A 25,043-nucleotide genomic window follows, 5' to 3' on the forward strand; every position below is an offset into this window, starting at 1 on the left:
GATTCTACATATATTACTCCCTCCAATTCACTATTAATGTCCCATTTGCTTTATACACTTTATCCAATGCACTTATTTAATTCTTAATATCTTTAATTGTGTATAATTAAAAATTATGCAAAGTTGATATAAATAATCTTTGCATTGAGATGATTTAAATGAGAGTCTACTTGACTATGTTTTAATTTATAGATTAATAATAAAATACAAATTATGAGTAAAAAATGAATAGTGTTCAAAAAGCAAGTGAGACATTAGTAGTGAATTGGAGGGAGTAGTATTTAAGAAGTGGTGAGGTTTTTTTTTTATTTTCTCATTGACGGGATAAATTTTTAATGTCAAAAATTTTCACGTAAAAAACTGGTGTAGATGATAGAGAAAGTGTAGAGAGCGATTGGTAACGAAATTTTTTCCACACATAATTAATGCAAGCAACCACTTAACTCATTTGTCTGATCAAATTGCCAAATAGATCATCTTCATTACTTAAACGGCCCGTTTGGTTAGTGCTACTAAATGATGGTAATGGAAATAATTTATAGTGTAAACTTTCATCAAAAGTTCCATATCATTCCCATGATAATGAACTTTGATCACAAAAAAGTATTTTTACAAATATAACACCCCGGCCCAAAGGACCACCAGTGACTACTCATGGAGACTGTTGACTAGCTCTACAAATCAACACAAGTCTCTCCAGCGCACTTTGACCTCATTCATGCGCACACGGGAAAACTTCCCAGGAGGTCACCCATTCTAAGATTGTTCCCCACAAAACACGCTTAACTGTGGAGTTGTTAGCAAATGGACTCCTATGAAAAGACGATGCACCTTGTTGATATGGGTAGTTTATCAATTCTTTTCAAATCTCAATTTGGGTTATCACACCCACCCCCACTTAGGAATACAACGTCCTCGTTGGACCGTAGTTTCTAGGGCTGTAAGTAATTTGGTGAAAAACCAAACCAAACCAAATCGAATAAGTAATTTGGTTTGACTATATTTTAAATTTGATTTGGTTTGCACTGAATTTTAATTATAATTCGGTGTTCGGTTTGGACTCGGTCTAGGGTCCAACAAAACCAAAAAACCAAAAAAATCAAAATGTTAAAGGCATGTTATATCTTCCATTTGATTTGTTTGAATTTTTACCCTTATTTTTAGATTTTTTGTTTAAAGGTTTTTACTTGTTCAAATAAAAAACCCTAAAATTATTAATATCTATTTAGGAGCTTTAGAAAGAATCAGTTTGAAACAATACAAGTAACTTTGATTTTCGGTGCAAAATATACAAATCGGTGCAATTCGGTTTATTCGGTTCAACTTGGATTGGTATTTTAAAATTCGGTTCGGTGCAATTTAGATTTTAAATATTATGATTTGGATTTGGACTGGAAATATGAAAATCGAATTTTATTCAATTTGATTTGGATTTGTATCAAATCCAAACCAAAAACCAAACTTTCACCCCTAGTAGTTTCAGGATCTTTTCCCCCGCTAGGTGCACTGAACACACACTCAGCCACAGTCGCTGGGTTGCTCTGATACCATTTGTAACATCCCGGCCCAACGGACCACTGGTGACTACTCATGGAGACTGTAGCCTAGCCCCACAAACTAACACAAGTCTTTTCAGCGCACTTTGACTTCACTCGTGCGCACACGGGAAAACTACCCAAGAGGACACCCATCCTAAGATTTTTCCCCACCAAGCATGCTTAACTGTGGGGTTCTTAGCAAATGGGTTCCTATGAAAAAAAGATATACTTGTTGATATGGGTAGTCTATCAATTCTTTTCAAATCTCAATTTGGGGTATCATAATAAATTTTCATTACCAACTAATACCACCTCTCCCAATGGTAATGCATTTGAATGGATCTTATGAAGAAAATGAGATGATTGGAGTTGAACAAGCGTGGCCATCAAGGCAACCAAGAGATTTTTCAACAGAAATTACACTAATTTTTCATTCTCATTACCACCGTTTATTACTACCTACCAAACGGGCCAAAAATATAATGGAGGGTCCATTACTCAATCTAATGGCTATAATTGCTTGATGGAGCTTTAATAGGGGGATTTTGACATTTTATTTTTTATTCTAAAATAGGCGTCAAAATCCTAACATGAGTAATAGATAAAAGTAATGGAGAGAATCCGAATGTCCATTATAAATAAAAAAAGAGTGTAAGGCTTCTTCACTATTCACATTTTGGAAATGAATAGTGTTTTTACTTAATCATCTTCCACATCATCTTTGGTGCTACACACATGTGGCGGATTACACATTTTTGCTTAGTCATCTTCATTTGGGGATGCACATGTCGTGGATTGCATGTAGGGTGCTTTGCACTTCATCTTTGGTGCTACACACACGTGGTGGATTGCATGTAGGTTGCTTTTTTTAAGTTGTGTTTTTGCATGTAGGTTAGTGCTTTTGCTTAGTCATCTTCACTTTGGGTTACACATGTCGTGGATTCCTTGTAGGGTGCTTTTTTGTATTGTGTTTTTGCATGTAGGATGCTTATATAATGCACTAAATCAATCATAGCCAAAATCTGAATTTTGATTCTAATTTTGTTAGTTATATTAAATACAATCACTCATTCTCCTCTCTAAGGCGGTCATCTTGCCTTAGCAATAGGCAAGGTTTATACAATGGGATATGTGTATTTATTATGGATACAACACAGTGGTCTTCATTTGTTTCAGATCAACTGCTTAATTGTAATTTTCAGTTCACTGGTATGCTCTAAAACTTGATCATGTTTTGCATTGTGTATTTGTTTGATCATGTTTTCATTGTGCTTTTGTTTGCATTTATTACATGTGTTTTTTTTTTGTTATGTTTGGTTGAGTTGATAGTGTTATAGTAGCTAAAGTTTAGTAATCTTGTCTTCTTCGTTCATTTTTGTACCAATGATCATGCTTTGATTCTTTTGCCTACAGCTATTACATGCGTTGTTTTTTATGTTTGCCTTTTGTTTGCCTTTGTGTGTTTTTTATGTGCTGGTTTTGGTGATGTTACATACTTGTATGTCATAGTATTTTTATATTTTTGTCTCATTTTGCGTTGATGATGAAAGTTTATCCAGTTATTCTACATTATTTGCATATTCTTAATGTTTATAGGCCTCAAGTTTTGGAACTTACCAATGATGTTTCTAACTGTGATAGGTGTTAATTGATGCAAAAGTTACTTCTAGGAAATTCAGCAAAGAAATACTGAGTAAACTTGTAAAGGTTCACAAGGCATATTTGGGAAAATGCATTACAGCATATGATGGTAATAAGATGACTAAAGGGGCAAAGTGTGTTTAAAAATCCTATCGGATATATGTTGTAATGGTCATCAATCACTGTGTCAAAGCTTTTATAACAATAAGCATTTCCACAAAAGCGTTCAATGAGCTTTGAATTAATTAGATCAACATCATGGTGGAAATTCAGCAAAGATATACTGAGTAAACTTGTAAAGGTTCACAAGGCATATTTGGGGAAATCCATTACATCATATGATGGTAATAACATGACCAAAGGGACAAAGTGTGTTTAAAAATTCTGTTAGATATATGTTGCAATGGTCATCAATCACTGTGTCAAAGCTTTTATAACAATAAGCATTTCCACAAAAGCGTTCAATGGCTTTGAATTAATCAGATCAACATCATGTTGGAAATTAAGCAGAGAAATACTGAGTAAACTTGTAAAGGTTTACAAGACATATTTGGGGAAATGCATTCCAGCATATGATGGAAATAAGATGACTAAAGGGGCAAAAGGTAGAACATATGATGATGAATACATGACCATGTACTGATTTTTGAATTCTTTAAAATAGCAATGAATTATAGAAGAAAAGTAGTATCTTCTTAAATTAGGATACGTATGAAATATGAAATGAGCATTAAATGAAAGGTAGGACATATATTATTTAGGATGATTGCCATTTACATCCAAGGAATTTTCAGTTGAGATAGAATGTGAAAGAAGAAAGATGTAATTCATTTTTGTGTATTTTGAGATCTTTCTCTCTAAAACATACTATTATGTTTTTTGGATACATTTGGTTTTGTTATGCATTCTATTGTCAGGGACATTCAAAAATTTCAGGAAACCATCAAATTTGCTTCTAAGGTTGATACGCATAATCTTCAAGAGTATATTTCTGGTCGGAGATCATAGTCTCCGCAAGATGCTACACAAGTTCTTGACATTGTCCTTCGTGCTACTAAGCCACCAGAGTAATCATCCATAATTCAATGCTCTTAACTTACCGTATTATGTGTTGTTGATTGTCTTGTTCACTATGTTGATGATTTTGCTTATGTAGCTATGCTGTGATTGGAAGATCATTATTTTCTGTGAATCTGGGTATAGGGAATCTTGGAGAAGGATTAGAACGTTGGAGGGGTTACTATCAAAGCATTCGACCGATGAGTGTGTTACCCTTACGGACGTTGAGTCTTTGATTCCCTCCACTGATGCACTTCCTCCTCCCCCAAAGAAACGTAATTGCATTGGCTTCCTGTGGCACACTACTCAACTTATTAAGCTTCCTACTGATTTTCTTGCTTTGTTTAGAAGGAGGGAGGGAGGTCGATAATTTAGGCTATTTGTCTTTATTTTCTATGTGCTCGATTGAGGTCCTCGGACCATCATTTTGTTATCTTTTAAGAATTATTTTTTGTATTAGGTTGTGTACCGTGAAATGTATAACGATAACACTCTTTTGTAATTATTGTTGACCTATTATAGCTTATACTGTTATGCTTATTGTTATCGGCTTAATAAAATTTGGTTGTTTTTGGATTACAAGATGTAATTTGTTTGTGGTTTTGCTTAAATGTTGTACAGCTTCAATACTTTATGTTGTTTGGTTGTTGGTAGTTTGTTGTAGAGCATTCCATGGAGAGTAGTACGATGTGCAGTAGTCGTACTTCTTTGCCATTTACTTTGTTATGTTTTAAAGTGCTAAGAAAAAAAAGCAAGGAACATAAAATTATAATCATTTATCTAACATTAACCACGTGTAATTTGGTAACTGTAATTTCTATTGTCAAATAGTGAATTTCAAAACTTTAATAATATGTTAGAAAGGAATGTGTCTAATGCTTGTAAGTTTTATGGTTTTAAAGATGATCAGATTTTCCATGAAAGAGGTCATCTCAAGGTTTGTATGTTGTTTTACTAAGTTTCATTTTCTTGATGTAATTGTTTTCCTACTAGACAACCTGGAAGTGGAACTAAAATATGGCAGTTGTCAATGCAAAAAGTTCCATGTACTAAACTAAGTGAATGATATCTATGAGAAACTATTTTTCCCTCATTAGAAACTTTGAACTCTTAGATGGAATCTGCTCTAAATATCTTGTTCTAAGCTTGTGATACTTTGAGGACTCTCATCCTTGTTTACAACATTCTGGATCTTATATGTGTGGTTCGTTGTGAGAATCATATCTTAGGAAAGCATGATGGAACACTTTGATGCAAGAATCTTAATGCTTTTGTGTGAACGCCATATGTTGACATTACCCTTGAAATATTAATTGGTAGTAGAATGTGTTTCTTAATGAAGCCTCACTACTTCATAATGTTGCTTACACATTCATCATTTAGTTTATTGTTCATAAGAGAATATGTAGGTTGTGGAGGATTTTGTGGAAGCACAGGGATCAGATTCGAAAATGGTTTTTTTGAGTGTAGATGATCACATTTTAACAACAGCTATTTCATCATCTGAGCATAACACTAAAATTGTGCAACTGCATACTACCCAGTTTCACTTAGGCCTAGTAAAGGTAATGGGTTTCGTGAAGAAGATGGGGAGATTACTGTGACTAAGACTACATGAGATTCTCATTACCTTAGTGATCTAGAGGTTTCTTCCATTAAACTGGTTCTATCATTGCACCTTGTAAATATAACAATGTTGTTTTACATCAGGGCCTTTCCAATAGTGTTAGAATTGAACATACTTCTGAAAATCAAGAAAGTGATGGAAAACACACCCAACTTTCAGAAGTACGCCATGACGAGGGAAGTAACAGAAAATTGAGAATTTACGCATCGAGAGATCAAACATTCAGTAATATGTGTATTTCATGAGCATCATGGAGTTTTGGTTTTATGGTGCTCCTTTGCACTGGAAAATTCTTGTGTTCCTATAAAGTGTTGCTTGCTCAAGTTTTAAATCTTGGTTTTAATTTTCAGATTATTGCTTTTTTACTTTTTCTGATGTTGATGTTCTAGAAAGCTCACTTCGATTATTTATTTTCGAATTCTTTGCACAAGTTTGCAATAGTTCGTGTTGCTTTAGATTGGTGATTTTTGGGCCTTATTGGGTGAATTGAATGAATTTGGTGTGCATTCTGCTTCTGAATTCTGCAAAGACGATTTGTGGGTGTCCATAAATCCAACCGTCACCATGGAGGGCCAAGAAGCTGAATTATGGAAGAAAATTTTTTGTGTAACGCTCAGTGTCTTTGTCATTATTAAATAAGGATGATATGCAGTTTCCACCAGAAATTTCAGGTGATGAGGGATCAATTACCAATGTTAAGTTGGGAGGTGTGGTGGACTATTCACTTTCTTGAGTTTGTGAAAATGAGAACGGGGAGCATACTGGTAAAGGAGGTATAGAAAATACTTTCACACCTACTCATAATGTATCGGTTTACAATTTGCAACGATGAGCCAATCGCACTAAATCCGCCAGTCAAGACTGATAGATGAAGTGTTGGGATAAATGTTGCTGAAACCATATCAAATAAAAGTGAAGATCCTAAATAGCAAATCAACAATTCACCCAAGAGGATCGAAACAAATCTCAATTCAAATAAGGCATATGTTCTCAAAGAAAGATTATTATGTTGTTTTCTTATTGTTTTGGCAGGTTTTCTTTATTGTTGCATGAAGTTTGGGTAGACAAAAGATAAAGGTTTCTTTGTCACTGATTCTATATGACCTATGTTGACTACTTCTCTCGATTGTGTGAAATGTGGATGTATGAAAATGTATACTATATTATCATACAAATGGTCGAAGATATATTGAAATTGGAGTCAGTTACTTGTGATTTTTTCAGAAAGATATGATGATTAGAGTCAGTTGGTTGCATGTGTCCTTTAGATTAGAGTGTCACATTTCGAATCTATACATTTGTTTTTGATTGGTGCTACAGATGGAGTCCTTTAGATTAGAGCGTTCATGGTTAGTTTGATACATTGTTTAAGTTGCACAGATGTGGTACTTTAATGCTTTCTTTAAATTCACTGCTTCATAGTGCTTCTTACAGTTTTTCGTTGCATATGTAATGCTTTTTAGGCAAGGTGTGAGTTGAGCTTCGGAAACACATATACATTGTTTCAGTGATATTCTTTGATTTCCTTTATTCTCCTCATTTTATTTTGCTTCTTAATTGTGTTTTTTTTAAGATTAAATTGTTTCGTGGGGGATCATTAGTTTTCATAAAATCTAATTTATGTAAACTACTAACGTGATACTAAACATGGTAACTTAGGGGTCCGCGTGCATTCAGAGCAGTAAATGAAAAATCCAATAATTAAAAACAAACAACAATAAAAGGGAGAACAAACAACAAACACTGGAATATTTTAAACGATAAGACAATTAAGAACAACGATATATATAAAAAGTTTGCAAAGCATGAAAGCTTTGATTTAAATATATGTTCTGAAAACTTAATTACTATGATAAAACGACTGTTTTTTCCAAAAAACAATTGACATTGAGATATCTGCAAAACGAGCCGTAACTTTACAAGGTACTACATCGGTGATCGCAACACACCATTACTGCAATTGTGAGGTTGAAAATTCAAAGCTGAAAATGCTCAATCGATCTCCTGACTACGAAGATGTATCAGAATCATCTTCTAAAATCACAATTTGTGGTGCCACTTGTTTACGTGATCTTCGTTCGCATACCTTTGCGTTCCTGATTCTTTGTGATCTCCTTGGAACACGTTCTAAAACTAGTTCATGTATGGGTTTCTCCTCCTCATCAAGTTTGTCACAAAACTGAACAAAACATTCTGGACGAAACCAATCAGGCATCAGGTGCAAAAACATATCAAAGCAATTAGAGGTATTGACGCTTGTAACAATAATATTCCATTACCCTAACTACCATTAAGTGGCTTCCACAAGTGGGGTTTGGGAGTCAAATATATGCAACCTTACACTTATTAATGATAATACCAGCGAAGAGATTTTTTTAATTGACACGTGCAACTGCACTAGAGAAATCGAGTCTTTTAGCTCTTTTCTATATCTCATCTTTGGCCCGTCTTATAGTCCATAATATCTTTAGTTATGCTGCAATTTTTGCATGCAACAAAAATTTTGAGTGAAAAAACCCAAAAGTTTTGTAATGTATCAAAATGAGCAAAGCTGGAATGCCAGACGCGATACAAATTGAGACATAATCTAAAGTCATGTTATATTAACTTTAGAGGGTTGGGAGATATCATACAAAATCAGCGTAGCCACTTGATTCGCAGAAGTTTTCTGGAGTATCATCGAGGAACCGTTTAACAAAGTAAAGAACAAATCTACCACAATCAACATCATTTTTCTGTTGGAGAACCTGAAAAGTGAAAAGGGGTTGTCTTTCAATAAGAGTAGCATTAGATTGAAGAGAAGATAAAATCATTTGAATAGCATACTACTGAAACTCATGTGAACAATCTAGACTTAAAATAATACTTTTACACAATGAATCGACTCCACCAATCCCAAGAAAACTCTCACATACCAGAACGATAAGGTTCTCTCAATGGATGTGACTGATGTGCAAATTTTATTTAACCGCAAGCGCACGGTGTACGTGTAGTCGCGGGTGGAACACAAAAAAGCTAGGACTAGAAACTTGCTAATTTCTACTAATTATATTGCTTGAAGAGAAAAATGTTTGGTTAGTTGTTTTCTAACAAACTACAAATGCGATAAGAAATGTGAATTAAAGCTATATGATGAAGAGATCTAGGGTGTCGGGAATCCCCTAAAGTCTTGTATGATCAAACTCACATAATTGTCCATGAAATGTCGGATTGATTATGTGGTTAAACATGATCTTGTTATTCTCAAATTCTCGCTCTGTTGATTAACTATTAGATTTAGACCCTACTAATTCAATTCTCACAATGCTAGTTTTATTGAACGAATTAATAAGAATTTAACCAAAATTTAACCTAAAGCAAAGTTGATCCTAATCTCACACACTAGTTCTATTAATTAGTCCGACAAAGCATATTTAATTTAGGGTTATTAGCACAATTTAACCACTTTAATCCTAATTTCATAAACACTTTCAATCATTAAATCATACATGACTTATTGGTTCAAACCCTAACCCTAGAAAATGGATCTACTCACTAATCATGGTAAAAACAATAAACACATACCCTAGGATGATACTAAACATGGATGAATAGGATAATAATGACAAATTCAAGGCAAGCAATAATTGAATACCAACTAACACACAAATCAATTCAAAGAACAATAAATGAAGAACGAACTAGTTTTTATTAAAGGATGATTAATAACAATAATTAAAGTTCACTAAAGGAAGATTAAAACTAGTACAAGGAATTAGACAAAGAAAATTAAATACTAAAGAAAACTTACAATGCTCAAAGGAAGATTAATGGTGGAATTAATGAGAAACTAAGTTAAAGGATGAAATTAAGAATAAAACAAATGAAAAAGAGTAAAATAAAGTCTAGAGGAAGGAAGAAGGAGAGGAAACCCTAATCAGTTTTTTAAGGCCTATTTATACGAATAAGGCCTTAACCTTAAAAGCTAATTCAAAGATTAACGGGATGAAAATCCCGTGCAGCAAAACAAAGACACAAAGCCGAGTCGGCTGCACCAAGTAGAACATAAAAGTCGAGTTGGCATTTTGCGCTGGAAAATCGCAGCAATTTCAAACGGTCGTCATTTCTTGTTCGATTGTCGGAATTAGATATATAATATACCGTTGGAAAGCTCTTGAAGTCTAATTTTTAATTCCGCAAACTTTGCATTAATAAGATCTTTCTATTAAAGGTTATGACTAAAAGAGTAGACATATATCAAATTTCACCTCAAAACTTTTGCTTTATAAACACTCTTTTACCCTTTTACTCATTTTCTTTATTAAACATCTTCAACCGAGCTAAATTCCCCTTAGTAAACTCCGCCATCATTAAAACCATAAGAATTATGCTTAAAACAATCAAAACCACTCAAAATCAACATGAATCAGAATGAGTAATATAGCATAAATCTTCAAAATAAGCACGAAATTACTAGCAACGACCTCATTAAGGAGTATAAAATGATATATATAAGTGCAAAAAATTGCACCTATCAATGACCCTGTATGAAGATGGAGCTTCATGTGTTCTTTTTGTCTATTCTATTTTCCTTTGGATTCGAGAGATTGAAAGAAAGTGTCTAACTTTATATAAATTGGTACCGTGGGTAATGTGTTGAAGGTGCCTATTAATTACGTTGGATACAAGGGGAGTTAATGGTTGTCAACTATTCTAATTGTGCTTTAACATATGGTTGAGGTTTGTAGTGGTCTTTACAGGTTATTAAACAATGGTGTGGTGTTTTGTATCAACAATCAATTTGGATTTTTTAGAGGCTATTCAATAGATTATACTTGAATGACGAACAAATTGCATCAAAGAACATAGTAATATCCACACTTTTATCGCATATGCTCACTTCAAAATAATCATTCTTATAGAAATATAAGATGGAGCCTTAGCAAAACATGGAAGCACATTCGAACATAATCAGATTTAGAAAAAGCTTATAGAACATCCACCCGTGGCACCAATAGAGGACTACGGTATATATCATCTTTAGATTCAGATCGACCCTAGGCTTGAAATATATCATAAACAAACCTGCAAATAAAAAGTTAGACAAAATCATTTATCCGCATAAACTAGATTTTTTCTCAAAACAGTAATGAAAACAGGCTAAGAGCCTAAGACCATACTTACTCAAATCACATTCAATTACATTTGCAACCATGTTATTTGAATCAAGCAACAAGATGCATCTCGTTCCGGTGTATGAGTTTACAGACTGATCAAAATGACAGAAAATCACCAGTCTTCAGTGATCCCTATAGAAAAGAAAATCGTAATGACACTAACAACTAAACAAACAACACATCTGCAATATTTCCTATGAGAGAGTTTGGCGAATGGTTGTTGATTGGTTTTGTTAGTTGGTTTGTTTGACCAATTGGTAGTGTTAACTGATTCTGTTGGCTTTAAAGTTAATTGAATAGGTCAGTTGATTGTGAAGATGTTTTGTAAAATTAGATATTAATTATTGATTGTTAATTAGAGAAAATGTAGACTAATAAGCCAAAAAAAAACTAAAAAAAATTAACCACCGTAGCTTTTTCATCTTAGAATAAAAGCCAAAAAAGCCATTTACCTAACTGTTTTTGACTTTTTGACAAGCCAACAAGCGAAAGAAAAAAAGTCAATACTCGAAACCTACATACTAAACACAAACAACTTTTCTCCACATTCTTCATCTACTGACGCTACTCAACGTGGTAGAAATAGCAGTCATTTGGCATCAGGAGATTATCAGTTATGACTTCTTTGTTGCTTTCTTTGATTTATGATTACATTACTCGGTATTCATTACACAACAACACACACTTATCACTTAAATCAACTACTACCACTAACTACTCTCTTATGAAAGCTTGTTTTTCATTTTAATTTCTCTAAACTTTACTTACCATGCCATACATCCCATCTTATTCCTAGATTCTAATTTTGTTCACTCCTGGGCTTTGTTTGGAAACTCATTCCTTGAGTGTTGAAATCACATGCAAAATATATCCTCCATCTTTTATCTATAAAACAAATCATAACATTAGTAGCCTTCTCCAACTAAACAATAACCTTACTACAATACCTACTTTCACCTATTAATTTAATATTGTTCCCATTCCTATACAAACAGTACTCCACTACACTTTTATTACTGTAGACTGCAAGTAACCCTAACTTCTCATTCTAAACGCACAACATGAGTTCCCTCTGTCATCACTTGCATCAACTAGGAATTTGACCTGTTACTTGGCGGTCTTATCTTCATCGGTAGATATTTATCTACTTCACACTAAAAAACTGATTTATCAAAGTGATCCTTCAATTCATTTATATGATTTATTTTTCTAACCTAAATAAAACCATTATCACAATATTTAACTTTATTTTTCATAGTAATTTTTCTATAAAAAAAAAAAGAGTAAAGTTAAATACTGTGCTAATATTTTACTTGGGTTGAAAAAAAATCAAGCAAATGAATTGAAGAATCACTTTGATAAATCAATATTTCAGTGTGAAACAGATGAACATCTCCCGGTAAAGATAAGACCGCTAATAAATGGTTCAAATTTGGAGTTGACACGGGTGATGACACTAATAACTCGCGCAGTGCGTTTAAGAATGGGAAATTAGGGTTCTTTCAGGCTACAATAATAAAACTGTAACGAGGTACTATTTATGTGGGCATGCAAAACATATTAAATTAATAAGTGAAAGTAGGAACTGTAGTAACATTACTGTTAAGTTAGAGAAGGTTGTTAATGTTATGATTAGTTTTATAGGAAAAATAGGGGGAATATCTACTGGATGTGATTTCATCACACTCCAAAAATGGATTTTCAAGCAAGGCTTACGAGCGAACAAAATCATAATTTAAGAATAGGACATTATGTAAGACATAGTAAGTAAAATTCAGACAAATAAAGATAGAAAATAAGCATAATGATAGTAGTTGGTTTAAGTGATAAGTGTGTGTTATTGTGTGATGAGTAGTGAGTAGTGTGATCATAAATTAAAGAAAGCAACAAAGAAATCATATCTTATAATCTCCTAATACCAAGTTACTATTATTCGCACCATGTTGAGTAGCATCGGTAAATGAAGAAGCTGCAAAAAAAGTTATTTTTTTAAATGCAATAATCTTTAACATGGATCTTCTTTCTTGATTAATACTATAAATACCCTTATATCACACTATTCTAGGTCATCCATCAACCAAACAAATCGTTTATTTGTAGGAACTTTAGTTTCACAGCCTTTTTTCTTCAATTTAAGTGCTTCTAATAATCCTTTTGTCACCCAAGATGGTAAATAATGTTTTTCCCATATAGTTGCAATTCATCCAAGTATAGGATGATGGTTATTCATTTTAGTTAATGATTATGTCATATTTTGCAAATTTTATATTGTTTCAATTAAAATGTTCGATCATTTTGTTCCGTTCTCAAAATTTGTTAATGGTATTGCTTTACTTTTTTGTGAGTTTTTGACCTTTTTACTTGGTGAAGTGTGAGTGTTTATCTTTTAATTAATTATTTAATCATTTGTTGTTTAGATTTTATCTTTGTGTGTTAGTTAAAAAACTGTTAGGTTTAATTTAGGCATTTAACTATGATGCTGGGTGCAAAGTCTCATAAGTTAAATAGTGTTAGAATGACAAAGAATTACTTTTTCCTCCTAATGAGAAGAATACAATTATTAATTAACCAAAAAATACTTTTTCCATAATATATCATATTGCATTACAATAATTAATAAGAAGTTTAAAATTTATTCTCTCCCAAACAGTATTTTTCCATAAAAGCTAATTGATGCATACTACTAATGGCAAACTCAACAAGGTAACTTGGAGTACAAAACTTGCATTGCAAACAGGAAGACAACCAGAATAGAAAGTAATTAATGCGAACACATACCACTAGACAACAGGAATAAACACATACTTCTTCAAGAAAAACTTATGTTTTTTTATTTTTCAACCTAGACTTTTCTTGCACAAGAAGTTGAAGAATTGCAAAGCATCCAAATAATCAAATGATTCCCTTTGGATTTTAAAAATATTCTTCCATATATTCCTGAAAGTTTTAGAAATCTAAATGAACATCATAAAGACACTAAAAAAAAGACCTTTTTGATATCAGACGATAACTTACTCCAAGTGGTAGTTAAATTATATTGATGGTTTTTTCCAATACAATAGTTTTATATTATTTCTCAATACAATAGTTTTATATTATTTCGCAATACAATAGTATTAGAAATACTGTTCCATGTTGACACCAACTAGTGTTTCTAAAAGTATATTCAATATATATTATTTATTCGTAATCAAATCATTTTTTTTCATCTTTTTGAACAATTAATTATGTTGATGTTTTTTCCCAATACAATTAATACTTTATAAACATTTTTTAATTAAAAAAAAAAGTATTTACTACTCCCTTTGAATGATTTACTAAAATAGAGTTAGAAAAGATAGGAATTCTCACTTTGTCATTTATTCATATATTTTTTTTTCAAATTAGTGTTTTTATGGGTAATGAAATTTACTTGTCTATAATTTTTGGTTGTCACAATCACCGCAGCTCAGTGACGAATCCAATTGGATCCTGCACTTGTATGTAGGATTTGAACCTGAAACCTTTTATATTAAAGTCTTTGTAAGAACACTCATGACTAGCCGAGCTACACATTTTTCATGTAACTTTTGTCTCTTGACATTTCTATTGCTTTAACTTTTATAAAGCGCATGTATATTATACATTTTAATTCGCAATTTGGAAAATCAATCTCACAATATTTAATCTTGTCAAAATAGATTAGAAAATATTTTTTTAGGGTTGAATTAAAAACATTATTTTTTAACATATATATTTATGATTTTTTTATATTTTTTATTGAATTGTTTTTTCATGATTGTGCTCTCACTGAGTTAGATACTGGATCCACTACCTCTATGTTATATGCTAATTTATTTACATTCTTTAAAATATTATTCCCTCTGCTTTCTTTTGTTCTTCTCACATTCTTCATTTGGAAACTTTAAAATGTTCTCTTTTAAAATCATTCTATTTTAGTAATTAATGAAATTCAATGAAATTATTACACTCACACTACTCTAATCTATTACATTTTAATTCCCAATGCATTTACTTCATAGACACTCAAATTTAATGACATTATTACATTTACATTTTAATCAATAGAATCTTTATTTTTTATATTATTTTATTCAACTGTCATAGTATCTATCGCGTAATTATTATTTATCTTGATTTCTTCCAATATTTCAAATGGGAAAATAGAAAAAGAATAGAGGGAGTGTAAAATCAAAAATTAATAATCACGTAAACACTAGACTAATTAAAATACAAATGACATAGAGTGATTTTCTTTACTAATTTTGTCATTCCCCTCAATATTCCCTCGATTTTCTCCAAAATCCAGCAATCAGTAATTCAGTATCATAAATTAATTATTTTATATTACACGCTATCAGAGAAGTATTAATTAAAGAAGCAGATTAATTAAGTTTAATAATTAGCCAATAATTATTACTTCTACTATCTCCATAAAAAAGTATATAAGTGGTATGATAGAAGTAAATTTTTAATTTATATAATGCAAACTAGAAAAAAACAAAGGGTGTATTGTAATTAATAATGGAAGAAACATCTGTTGTGTAAACCAAATTGAATTGTGTCCAGAAAACATTGATTTTGAGAAAAATCTAATTTAATTCAGTGAATAACTACTCAATATTAAAAGACAAATATAATATAATTGTTATCAGTGAACTGGATATTATTTTTTGATGCTTCTTTATTTATAGTGATTAATTTACCTGGTGAATATTTATATAATTTTTAAAAAATACTCAATTCAATAATGTATTATGGGTTCATTCATACGAATAATAATTTTTAGAATTAAGATCTTATGCACAGCTGGAGATGACCATTGCCATTGGTTATGCCACGTCACTCATGATGGCAGCTCTGTAAAGCTTTAAATTAGCTGTCTTCTTTGTATTATTTTCTGTTTTTCTTCTAATTATTTACATTCATGATTGAACTAATGTTGCTGGTAAAAATAAATCTCGTCTCAGTTAGACAATATCACATTTATATTTTCTTAGTTTATATTCTTTTAGCTAATCTTGTAACCAAAATAAAAGTATTTTTTTAGTGTACAAATGTTTCATACTCTCTTTTATCTCCGAAAAAATTCACATTTTTTAGTTAAAGGTATCATATTCAAAGTTATGAGTGCTCATTTTTGGTTGTTAGATTGTTGGATAAATAAAAAAATTGTCCTTAGAAGTATTTGGTGGAGAAATAAAAAAAATTGGCAAATTGGTACTTTATAGAAAAAGTGGAAAAAATGTATGAAAATAAAATAAAAAGAATAGTTGAATGTGGATAAAATCAAAAAAATAGTATTAATAATGACTAAAAATAATAATAGGAGAAATTTAATAAGACGAACTAATAAGAAATGTGATACAAATTTCATGAGATGGAGAGACTAGCATTTAGTGATAATGGGCAATGACAATGATTAAAAATGTAAATTTTATGAAATATAAATATTATTTTTATGTTAATGAAATTTGATTAAAAAATTGTTTATAATTTTTCATTACTACGTAATATGAGCTCTGCATATAGTGATTAATTAGAATGAATAATCACCACTCGTTTTCAATGTCACCCACAAATTACTAAAATCTTTTAATTGCGGTCACTTATTTTTTTACCTTAAGTTCATTCGAAATTAGGGTCTATTTTTGATGAAGAAAGAAGAGGGGAAACTAAAATGGGATTTATATTGTCACATGATTTTCATATGACATGAAAACAAAAGTTTAGTTGAAAAACGTTACTAATAGTCTTCGACAAAAAAAATTAGGTAACTTTCGACGAAAAGGAATTATTTTAGGTAGCTGTTGAAAAACTAAGCTTTTTCGAGATAGTTTTTAATAATTTTTCAAAATACTAGTAAGTGGGTTTTGCATATAAAATTCTTCGAGAAAAGTTGATAAGAAAGATCAGTCGAGTATGAGAATGATGAGGTTGATATATGAAAGATCAGTTAGACTTGAAATTCATGAAGATCATATCACAGTGTTGACCCCACTCACATGACAAATTTCTGTTGTCCAGAGTCTAGACCTTTACAAAGGTCAAATTCACAATGGAATGACTAACTTGCCCAAAAATAACATAGAAGTGCAAGTGCTTTTAAAACAATCGTCTGAAAGAGGCAACCTAATGAAAATATGGACTACTAATTTATTATTATTGACATCTAAAATTAGTGCAGAAAAGATGAGTAACCGTAAACATTATGTTCAGGAAAAGAAGGAAATCTAAACAATAATGTAAATACAAATCACCAACTGAATCATAGTTTAAGTTTAGCAAAATTGCATTTCTATTTCCAGTATAACTATAATCAACTAAGCAAGCATTAACACAGAATAGTTGAATCACACAACACATTGAATAATTAGTCTTATTGTAGGTGATTGAAAACATCTCACCTCAAGATAAAAAAAAAAAAAAGTAATCAAACTTGTTTACATACAAAAAACAACAGAATAATGTATATATCCAAGTGTACATACGAGACGACACATCATCCAGAAGGTTAACACAAATCAAATCCAAATACCATGTCACGGTGAGCTCTATCTTCAGATTTCACTTCATGACACTTCTATAACATGTAATTACAATTATGCACTGTGAGTCTGTGACATAAGCAAGTTTAGTTCCCAACTACGAAAGATTTGCTCAGGATATCAACCAGGTAAGACTTCTGGAAAGAAGAAAAACACCAATCAGAAACCACTATTACATCATAGGAGTACTTTAAAGCTTTAGACCTCAATAGCAAAGGAGATATGATTTGTAAGACAATCAAGTAACATACAATTTTACATTCCCCCAATGTCATTAACTCCCGAGTCCCAACTGATTTTGCAACTTTTAACAAAAAGTATAAGCCGAAACAAAAAAAGCTACAAATATTTGGTTCCATTGAAATGGACATTGAAATTGAGTAAAATCCATTCCACAGAAATTTCCTGGCGGTGTCTCCAGTGATGGTCCCCTTAGGTGCGATATACTAGTATGAAGTTAGAATATGAAAGGTCCCAAACGTCTAAGTTATAACCACAACAGGTCAAGAATGGAAGGATCCAAAATGCTTTGAATGCTTACAAACAAATATAAATCATATTAGTAATGATTATTGATTTATAAAGGATTTACAGTCTTCTTTGACCAGTGTAAACAGGGCAACAGTAGATAGACTTGTTTTCAAAGATAAAAAGGAACATATAAAAGAATATTGCTTGTCGATATAAGAAAATTCACAACAAAAACACAAGATGAACAGCTTACATAGGAGCAAAAATGAATCAAAATTCTAGAGTGTAATGGCGATACAACAGAAATGCTTACAGGACAGAAGCATTCAGACTCTGGCAGTCCTGGAGGGTGAAACCCTTGATCTTTTCCAACTTGCTTCACTATGACCCTTGACAATCAAACAGATGTTGCTTTAGGAAAAACGAGTCTTCAGGAATCACCCTAGATCAAACACAACGCCATCACCTAAACGCTTCTTCAAAGAAATTGAAAGAATGAGTTTCCTAGCTTCTAGTTTTGACATAATCGAACAATCATGTTATCCCTGTGACCTTTTTCTCAAGTGCTGCGTAGCTGGATTACCCTCAAACAAATCCAACACAGCTGAATCTAAGTCTTCCCATGAGTACTTGATATACTGCTCTGGATGCCTGCCACTTTCAATATGACTCCTAAACCGACCAAGAAATGATCGATAAGCAGGGAGCAACTTCTCTGCTATTGATATCCTAAGCTCCTCCCGAAGCTGTGTATCAGGCACTAACCAAGTTGCTTGAGTCCGATGAACCTCCTCAAAAATGGCATTAAACGATTTAAACCGCTCTCTCAATACACTCTTTGACACCCCGGACGAAAAACTACCACTCACATGTAAACCCTCATCTCTCAAGCAATGCAACACTTTCACCCAAGTCGCCCTTTGATAACTAGTTGCAGCAAGCCTAAATTTCCCAGTTAACTTTTTCAAGTATTCATCCCCAATCATTTCCCTTAATTCAGGTGATCCTCTAATCTTTTGCACAATATAATGCACATTATTCATCATAAACAAATGAGCCAAAGATGTATCTTTATAATGTTGTGATTTCCCTTCTAAATTATATTCCAATATAACAATTATCCAAATCAAATGCATCGCTAGAGGAGTCCTCTCCTCTTCTAATTCCGAAAAATCAAAATCAGGCACTGATAGCTCCCCTGAATACCTCGAAACACTCGAAGAAGGTTTCGCTACAATCAATTCAAATAATGTTTGCTTATAATCAGATATCAAACTAATATAATTCATCACATACCTAGTTAATGGATGAATTGTACCGCCAGGAACAGGAACCCTAGAAGGTTCCTTGAGAACAGCATTCTCAAATTCGGATAATATCCCCCTCGCTGCCTCTGCTAATCGAGACAATATCTCCGTTGCCTGAACCCTAATTGACTCTGCCGTCTTAGACTCAAATACAACATCAATATCAGGCAGTAACTCCGCCAACGCATCATGTAAATCAAGAATTTTAAACAGTTTTTCCGGAGATCTTCGACTTATACTAATTGCTTCGGCAAAATTAAACAACTGCATTGCAGGACCTTTCACTGTTTCCAGAAAACAAGCTTCTGAATACGACGAAGATGGCGGTGATGAAACAACACTCGAATTCAAACTCAAATCATCAAAGATCTGCTCACTTAATCGTTTTTCCGAAGCGAAAAGAGTTCGAATACAAACTTTCGCAGCTTTAATCCAACGACGAATCTTATTCTCTAAAGTATCCCATTCTAATCGTTGAATATCACCAATACTAAGCTTCTCAATACCTAAACTTCGGAAACTCGCATCAACGCTAGATTTTCTCACACTGCCATAAACCTGAATACACTCTCGTAAATAACCCGCAGCAATCATTCTCTCAGCAATACTTCGAAGATCGACGATCGCATCTGAAGGAATCAAATCAACTTCACGAATACTCGTCGTCGATCTTACACTTCTTCTAGAAGATTCCGAACTATCACACCTCGGAATCTCCGAATCCAACTCCTCCGAAACAGCAGCATCAACAAATTGATCAAAATGATCACGCGAAGAAGAAGAAACAGAACGAGGAGTATCAACAAGCAAAGAATCAGAATCAACAGGTGAAGAATGAGAAAGTAAAATGTTGCGAAACTCATCTTCTAACCTAGCCATGGCGATTTGAATAGTGTTAGGGTTTGAGTCACCAGAAGAAGGTGAAGAGATAGTAAGTGATTGAATTGAGCGTTGGATCTCATCAACAGCTTTCAAGTAACGATCAACTTCTTGACGATCACCGGAAAAAATCATCTTATCACGAGCTTCTTCGGAAACAGTAGAATCCCATCGAAGTATGATTTTTTCAGGTGATTCGATTTTGTGTTCGTCTTCTTCATTGTTGAGTGGTAGTGTTCCGCCAATATGCGGAGACTCCATTATCAAAGCTTGAACTGGATACCAATAGAGGAAGGAGAGAGAGAAGATGGGAGAGATGGAGTAAAGAGGGTGAGAGTGGAGATGGTGATATGTTGGTTTTTTGTCTGGATGTTGAAAAAGGGAAGAGAGAGAAAGGGAGGGTTTAGAAATTAATTTGAAGGTTTAAAAAGGCGGAGTAATAAAAAGGGGGAAAATGAGGGGTTTTGACATCAGATAACGTATTGAAAGAGTGAATGTTTTAGTGAGTAAAAATAGAGGAGGATATTCCGGCAGAGTTGGCGGCCCAAATTTATGATTGGATAGTAGAAACTAATAACTAGGGAGTCAACCTATTGGTAGTCTTTATGACTTTGGGTTGAATGCTTGATGCTTAGTAGGGACTAGGGGTGTTAAAATATTTAATCCGACTGTTTCCATCTGAACAGTTGATGATTTGGATCTTAAATGGGGGGTAAATTTCTTAAGAGAAAGATAAGTTATAAATTGGGTACTCGACCCATTGTTATTAGGTGGGTTAAAAACTGCTTTCATAAGCATGCATATTGATCATCTCATTGCTCATTCAATGGTTTGCATATTAGATGAAGAAGAAGTGTATGCAATAAGTTATGAAAGATTAAGCATTGGATCATTATATGAAGCAAGAAAAGAGCTTCTTGAAGGGTGCCGTGAAAAGATAAAGTAGTGCCTTGAGCAAAGGCAATAAGGTCCAAAAAGAGCTACATTGAACGAGGTAAGGGGTGTAAGACACATGCCTTAAACGAGGCACAACACATCAACAATCAGTAATATTTACGTCCTTCTTGGGATGGAGGAGCATTTTCTAGATATCTTTATCCCTCTTCGGGATAAAGTCACAAGATCCCTCACTACATCTCGAGGTTCTCAATATCAACCTATGACCCCAATATAGGGCACCCCAATGACACTCCAGGGGTCGTCACCATCACATATAATGTCTACACTTATGATAAGCATAATTGGTTATTCATAGTTGGTTGGATGAGTTCAAATGCATACTGGCTGGGCAAGCTTGGCCTCGACCACTATTGTCAATCATTGTCCGATAACTCAGAGTATGTTTTATAATAATAATTTTAAAATTTATTTAAAGTCAACTCATTAACTCTTGTTATATTTCAAGTTTGCGTTGACACCTCCATCTACAAAACCTTTGAACAATGGATCTAAAAGGATAGATTTGGAGGCATTTGGTGGAAAAAAAACAATTAAATTCTATTGGTTAAAGTTTTAGGTATACCCTATTATTTTATTTTAAAAATTTTAAATTATATTTTAAACCAACACCATTAATTGTTTTTTAAATCTTAGAAACCATAATCTTGCGATCATTCTATTACTCCTTAATCGACAAGGAATGGAAGAAGAAAGCCAAGGTCACGTTTTAGAGAAAGACTGATTACAAATTAGGTTAGCTCGAAAAGTTCATTGAGAAAATGGCTCTTAAAGTCCGACGAGCTTAAAGCTCATCAGTCGAGAGGGAGAACGAATCGCGGGCAGGGAGAAGAAGTAAAGACTTAGGTTAGTCATATCAGTGCATCTGTTTCAATCCATCGGACATTAATTATGTATTTTGTATATCTTATTAAATTCCTACTATTATTATTTATTAAATTTTTAAAAATTGATTCGTTAAATATTGTAATTAATTATATTATTGAGAAGCAAGAAAGTCAAAGAAAGCCCTCTTTTTACGATTTATCTACTCGTATTACATCAAGTGCGGATTACACATAGCATGTAATGAGCAAACGAGAGAATTGAGGGTATTAGTGTAACTTTTATTAATGTCTTATTTTAGAATAAAAAATTAGGATTAGATGATGCCTTTTGGTTGTTAAGTTTAATGGATTAGCTAATGTTGAAGTTTTCGAGTATATGTTGGTTAATCAGTCGTGGTTGACAATAAAATGAATTAAGCTGCGTATTGGTCTTATTTGTTGGTGTTAATTATGTTTTGGGGATGTTCAATTTACTGAGAAAACTCTACTAAAATTATCATGGATTATATTGTGTTAATTTTTATGCACAATTGTTTGCAGGCTGAGTATAAAGGCTTTGTTGCTGAGCTATCCATTGACAAGCATGTAGATAATTTGCAAGTTGTCTATTTTAGTGTGGTTTAAAATGTGGAATCTCATACACCAAAGAAAGAGACCCTATAAGATTGTTTTTGGTGTTGGGTCATCATCACACCACTATTACTCTGAGATCAGGCAATACAACAGTTGTATGCTCATATTGGTCGAGTCGCTACCCAAGAGCAACATGATGCATCGTGGAGGAGCAACGCTGAACACTTGAAGAGGTGACAAATTTGCTCTAATTCTTGTGATTTGTGTTCAAGCAAAATCAGCCACCTCAGCCTCCACCTTCATCATGCTAGATTTTAATTATTGAAATGTTTTATGTATTTATGATTTATGATAATTTGAACAATTTTATTTTTTGTAATTTGTAAAACAATCTTTTTTTTTTATTTTTAATGTAAATTATGTTTATTTGGGTATTTAACTTATTATTTATTTTACAACTAATATTTATTATTTTTTATAATTAAATATAGTTTTTAATTAAAAAAATATATTTTTTATAAATTTATTTAAAATAAAATTGAAATAGTCACTTATTTTCCATATGAATTTTCAACTAAAATGGAAGTCGAAAGGTCTATATATTTGAATTTGATTTACTTTGCTCTCTAACTGTTTTTTCGACTGTAAAACAATTGAAAATCAGTCGCAAAACATATTTATTTTATAAGTATCGTTTCAATATCGACAAGAATCAACAGATAGGAATAAAATAGTGGAGTATTTAAAAAGAGCTTAGTTGTTTTAGAAAATTAAAGTTGAGAAGTAATTTTATTAATTTTGTGTTTTGTAACGAGCAAATAAAAAATGAAATTCAAAGAGATCCATGTTTTCAAAATTGGTAGACACAACAATAGTATACACCAAATTAAATAGTATTTCCTCCATTTATTAATGGGGTTTTCATTTGCTATTTAGAGTGGTTTTAATTGTTGTTTCTTTAAAAATCATTGTACTTATATTATAAATATTGGACAACTCACGAGAGCCGAGTCTTGAGAGGGAGAATTATATTTCTTATTTGAGTGTTCTTCCAACAAGAGCATGGACCGAAGAGAATCAAACGATGGAACCGGATTCATATGTTGCACCAAAGAACGAAAGGTGTGATAATCAGATGTCAAGTCTTGGAGAACTTGAAGAGCCAACCGATTATCGGCGATGGAGGTACCAAGATTATTAAGGGTGGTAGCAATATTTTTGAGTTCATTGCAATAGCTTTTCACATTGGAGAATTGAGCAAGAGAAAGCTCATTAAATTGAGATTCAAGATGGAGAATGCGGGAGGTTTTATTATTGTGAAAATTATTTTCGAGTCGGTCCCAAGCATCACGAGCACTATCTTTAGGATGAACAATCGAAGTAAGAAGAGCGGGACATAGTACCATAAATCCATGTGCGAACAATATCATCAAGACGTTGCCATTCGGATCCCGCAATTTCGAAGTTTTGGTAGACTCATCGGGAATGATATGATCAACTACTAAATAGGCACGACAATGAAGTTGAAAAAGAGTCTACCATGTGTTAAAATTAACACCTTCTTCATCAAGTTGTATGGGAACACAATTTTTAATATTCGTAACCAAAGTTGTCCGGTGAATTTTTATAGAAGCCATAAGAAAGAGGAAAAAGAGAGAAAGAGATAGAAGAAAAAGTAGACCGGTAGCCACCAAAAGAGATGGTGGACGGTTAAAAAGGGGAGACGGAAGAGAAGAGGATCAAAAAACCTATGCTCTTGATACCATAATGGAATTATGTGCCTTGATTTCTCATTAGATGAAATGGAAATAAATACAAAGAGGATCCTATAGTTTTAGGAAACAATATAATTACACAATATTTACCAAAATATAAAATATTCACAAAATCATTAATATATTATTCTATCAAATACATTATTCTATCATAGTTAACCTTATTCTTCCTAATTTAAATATTTTATTGATTTTTATGGTCTTCACATTTTTCCACTAGCTTTATATTTTAATATTTTAATACTGCTTATGGTCTTTTTATGCCTCTCACTAATTTTATTGAAAACTTTTTGTAATAATATTGGTATTCATATTTTTTTCACCAATTTTATATTAATATTTTTATAATGCTTATGATTTTTACTTTTTCTTATTTAACTTTTTATTCGATAAAATAATATATCCACCATCAAAAAAAATGTTAGATTTATTATTCTTGTGACATTTTTTATGGGAACATCAATAAGAAACATTACATGTATAAACCAAGTTAATATTAGTGTTTCAGAAAATCTGATGTGAAATGTTATATCCATGCAACCAAAGGAAAAGCCCAGCTTAATAAGTATTTTTACATCACCTAAAACCAAATCTTAAATTGCTCATTCCAAGTATTAACCTTAACAAATGCACAATCAATAATTTATTTTTTTTTTATTTTTTTGAGCTATTCTTGTGAGAAACC

General features: G+C 32.4%; 1 protein-coding gene across 2 annotated transcripts; it reads right to left on the reverse strand.

The window, feature by feature from the left end:
• Window positions 1–16,594: 16,594 nt before the first annotated feature.
• LOC130827228 (exocyst complex component EXO70A1-like) lies at window positions 16,595–20,757 on the reverse strand. 2 transcript variants are annotated; one of them, XM_057692891.1, is made up of 2 exons: window positions 18,294–20,669; window positions 16,595–17,706 (listed from the first exon to the last, which is right to left on the reverse strand). In XM_057692891.1, exon 1 carries the CDS (start codon window positions 20,485–20,487, stop codon window positions 18,580–18,582), a length of 1,908 nt encoding a protein of 635 aa, XP_057548874.1. In that variant the 5' UTR covers window positions 20,488–20,669; the 3' UTR covers window positions 16,595–17,706; window positions 18,294–18,579. The 2 variants fall into 2 exon arrangements, with proteins under 2 accessions (XP_057548874.1, XP_057548873.1); XM_057692890.1 differs by having other exon boundaries at window positions 16,602–17,706; window positions 18,354–20,757.
• Window positions 20,758–25,043: the final 4,286 nt, after the last annotated feature.

This window comes from Amaranthus tricolor, chromosome 11 (assembly GCF_026212465.1).
Source record: "Amaranthus tricolor cultivar Red isolate AtriRed21 chromosome 11, ASM2621246v1, whole genome shotgun sequence".
Taxonomy (NCBI): domain Eukaryota; kingdom Viridiplantae; phylum Streptophyta; class Magnoliopsida; order Caryophyllales; family Amaranthaceae; genus Amaranthus; species Amaranthus tricolor.